The following is a 3,371-nucleotide window of genomic DNA, read 5'->3' on the forward strand; positions in this document are numbered from 1 at the left end:
AAAAGGCATCGCACCCGCGGTCGCTTATGATGGAAATTGGATGGGGCTGCCGAGGACTAAGCGCACCCGCGCTCATGTTTCTACCGCACCTGCGGTTGTTGAGCAGTAGGGTACATTGTGGGTACAGTAAAGTCACCGCACCCGCGGTCCAAGAAGCAGCGCACCCGCGGTCGATTATTCTGAATTTCTGAATGTGGTGCCGTGAGCTTACCGCACCCGCGGTCCAGAGGGAGCGCACCCGCGGTGCGACGTGTTTGATGAAGAATGAAACATGTGTTCCTTGCCATGCATATTTGATGTGTTGTCTCTTATTTCCCCTCCATTTTCAGCAGACAGCTCGAGAGGAATTCCCATGTCAAGTTCAAGGGTCTTTTCATCTTATAATTGAGCTTGTGCAAGATATATTCATCCAAACTTTAATCCAAACATAGATTCATGCTCCTCTTGTTGTAAGCTTTCAAAGGATGTAAGTATTGTTACCTTTCAGCTTATTTTGAAGTTGAGATGTTGGGGAAAATCAGATTTGAGTTCTATGTTGTGTCCTTATGATTATGGTGAACGTATATTCGAAACCGGATCGAAGAAATGATATCGTATGCGAGTACTACGATTTTCAGCATGTATTGTGATTGAGAATATGCAGATTTTGACAGTATGATGTATATATGGTGTTTGATTACTCATTGTTGAGAATTGATTCTTGTTATTTGAATTGATCGGTATCGAAAGATTACACCGTTATGCCGTCAAAATGTACCGAGATTGAATAATGATTTGTACAAGGCTTGTTTTGAATTGTATCTTGATAGAATACATCTATACATTGCCATTTCAGATTTGGATTGTCAGATTGAATATGGACAGATTGAAATATGAGACTTCGTCTTCGTTAGACCGGGAAGATAAAGGTATAAATCGATGTTAACTGGGAGATCGACTTGAGTCAGAGTTAACTCAAGTTTCCCTAAACCACATACTTGTATGGTATTGTTTTATTTTATATACCTTTGTGTTTTAAATGATTACATTTATGTTATTGACTTAGAAAGTAGAGAACATATAACTATTCAGTAAGAGTCGCTGACAGAAGTGTTAGACTATTGACCCATTGCACTTTGTGAGAATAGGCATAGTCTTGGTAGATACTCCAAGACGCTGGACGTTTGGTCATATCGACGTGATTATGAGTAGAGTCTCTCTTATCCTAGATATTCGATATAGCGAGGGCCAAAGTACGTAAATAAGAACGTGCCGCCACCGCGACTGGTAGTAGTAGGTGGGAGACTTGTTACGTTCTTATTCACCGGGATCCCTAGATTAAATGAGAGATGAGACGAGTTTTAGATGTCGAGTAAAGAACTTGAATTACAGACTTGTATTGATTTATGTTTCGTAGATTTCGATTCATGTTTTATTTACAGTCTAGTAACGATACATGTTGTTTGATTATGCTACACGTGATAAGATATTATTCATGCTTTATATCAGTTATATGATTGCATGTATACATTATTTATACTGGGATTTATTCTCACCGGAGTATCCGGCTGTTGTATTTTTTGTATGTGTGCATGACAACAGGTGGGACAGGATCGGGGTCAAAAAGATGATGAGAGAAGACGAGTTTAGCGTGGTGATTCCGGACTTGGTGTAGATAGGGTTTGACACGTAACATTTAGTAGTTAAACCTTAGTTGAGTTTGAACGATTGTAGTACTTTATTGTACTTTTATACTGAGATATATATTAGTTAAATTCCATTACGTTCCGCACTTGCATTCTAAAAAGAAAAATTTTTAGACCCTGTTTATCTTAAGTGATAATTAAATCCCAAAGACGATTAAGAAAATGATTAGCGTCCGGGCCACCACAACATGTGGTATCAGAGCAATAGGTTCCTGAGACTGAACCTAGATCAAAGCGATAGATCCTTTAGACTGAGATAGAATAGAATGAGCGGGGTAGATGAGTCTTGTTTCCTTGCATGTGTATGCTAGCATGTGATTTATTATAATGTTGACTTACATTGTGTCTGCTAGCATGATACTATGTGTTACTGCTTTGAAATACATCTTTACCTGATTATCTGATTTGAGTTGGTATTATGTATTATTGAGTATGAATCAGATCTGATTCTTGATCAGCAGTAAGATGATCAGAGGAGGACTGAAACAGGTTTGTAGTATTTGGTTATTAATTATTTTGATAAGCAGATATACCTCCTCGAAGAATTCCGGAAAGGGGTAGTACTTCGTCTGAACAGATAGATATATCAGAAACTCCGATGGAAACACAGTTGAAAAGGTTTCAGTCGTTCCAACCTCCGGTTCTGAAGGGTACTGAGACGCCAGTAGATTGTGAGAATTGGCTTGAAGATATAGAAATGCTATTTGAATTTCTTGGTTTCACAGATGATTGTAGAGTTAAACTGATTGGGAACCAGTTACAGGAGATTGCATGGAGATGGTGGCTAGTAACTAAAGAAGCCCTGGAACAGCGTAGTTCAGTGATTACGTGGAAAATTTTTAAGGTTGAATTCTATCAAAGATTTTTCCCCGTATCATACAGACAGGATAAAGATGTAAAGTTTTTAAACCTGAGACAGGGTCACTTGAGTATTGATGAGTATTTGGCTCAGTTCTTTATCTTGTTGCGTTTTGCCCCTCACGTGGCTAGAAACGATGAAGCTATATCTAGTCAGTTCATTCAGAGATTGAATCCGGAGATACGTACATTGGTGAATGTGAAACAACCGATTAATTTTGCTGATACCTTGAACAGAGCCAAAAGAGCAGAAACAGTTCTGATGGGACAAAAGGGAGCATCGTATGTTCTTCCAGCACCGAGACTACAACAACTGCCTTCCAGAATCGAGATTGGCAGTAGCAGTGGTGAAAAGAAAGAACAGCTGAAACCTCGAAAGAAGCAGTTTAAGAAGTTAGGAAGTGGTTCGTCTAGCTCCAGTGGTTCGAGCCCGAGTTATACTGGAGTATATTGCAAGACTTGTGGAGGGAGACATCCCACAGAGCAATGCCAGGGAGTGACTGGTAGTTGCAATATCTGTAGACAACCGGGACATTTTGCTAGAGTTTGTCCACAGAGAGGTTCCCGAAGATTTCAGGGAGCAGAATCATCTGATGGTAGGGATTGAGGAACAGACCCATGACACACTTGATGATATAGTGGCAGGTAATGTTCTTTTATGATTATATTTCATACGTATTGATATATACTAATGCATTCTCTACGATTATCTTTGACTAAGTTACATTGATATATGTTTTATCTGTTGGGTCTGATGGTACTGTAGTATTGATTTCTTTAACTTTTGTGGGAAAGGTTGATGTCAGTGAATTCTGTAAAATATCGTAT

The 3,371-nt window shown here is 39.2% G+C and overlaps 1 protein-coding gene across 1 annotated transcript; it reads left to right on the plus strand.

Moving 5' to 3' along the window:
- Positions 1-2,283: 2,283 nt before the first annotated feature.
- LOC140968902 (uncharacterized) lies at positions 2,284-2,947 on the plus strand (the record flags this gene model as incomplete). Its single annotated transcript, XM_073430044.1, has 1 exon — positions 2,284-2,947. A coding segment is annotated over exon 1 (664 nt), but the record flags the coding sequence as incomplete, so codon positions are not given.
- Positions 2,948-3,371: the final 424 nt, after the last annotated feature.

This window comes from Primulina huaijiensis, unplaced genomic scaffold (assembly GCF_012295235.1).
Source record: "Primulina huaijiensis isolate GDHJ02 unplaced genomic scaffold, ASM1229523v2 scaffold38393, whole genome shotgun sequence".
In the NCBI taxonomy this organism is placed as follows: domain Eukaryota; kingdom Viridiplantae; phylum Streptophyta; class Magnoliopsida; order Lamiales; family Gesneriaceae; genus Primulina; species Primulina huaijiensis.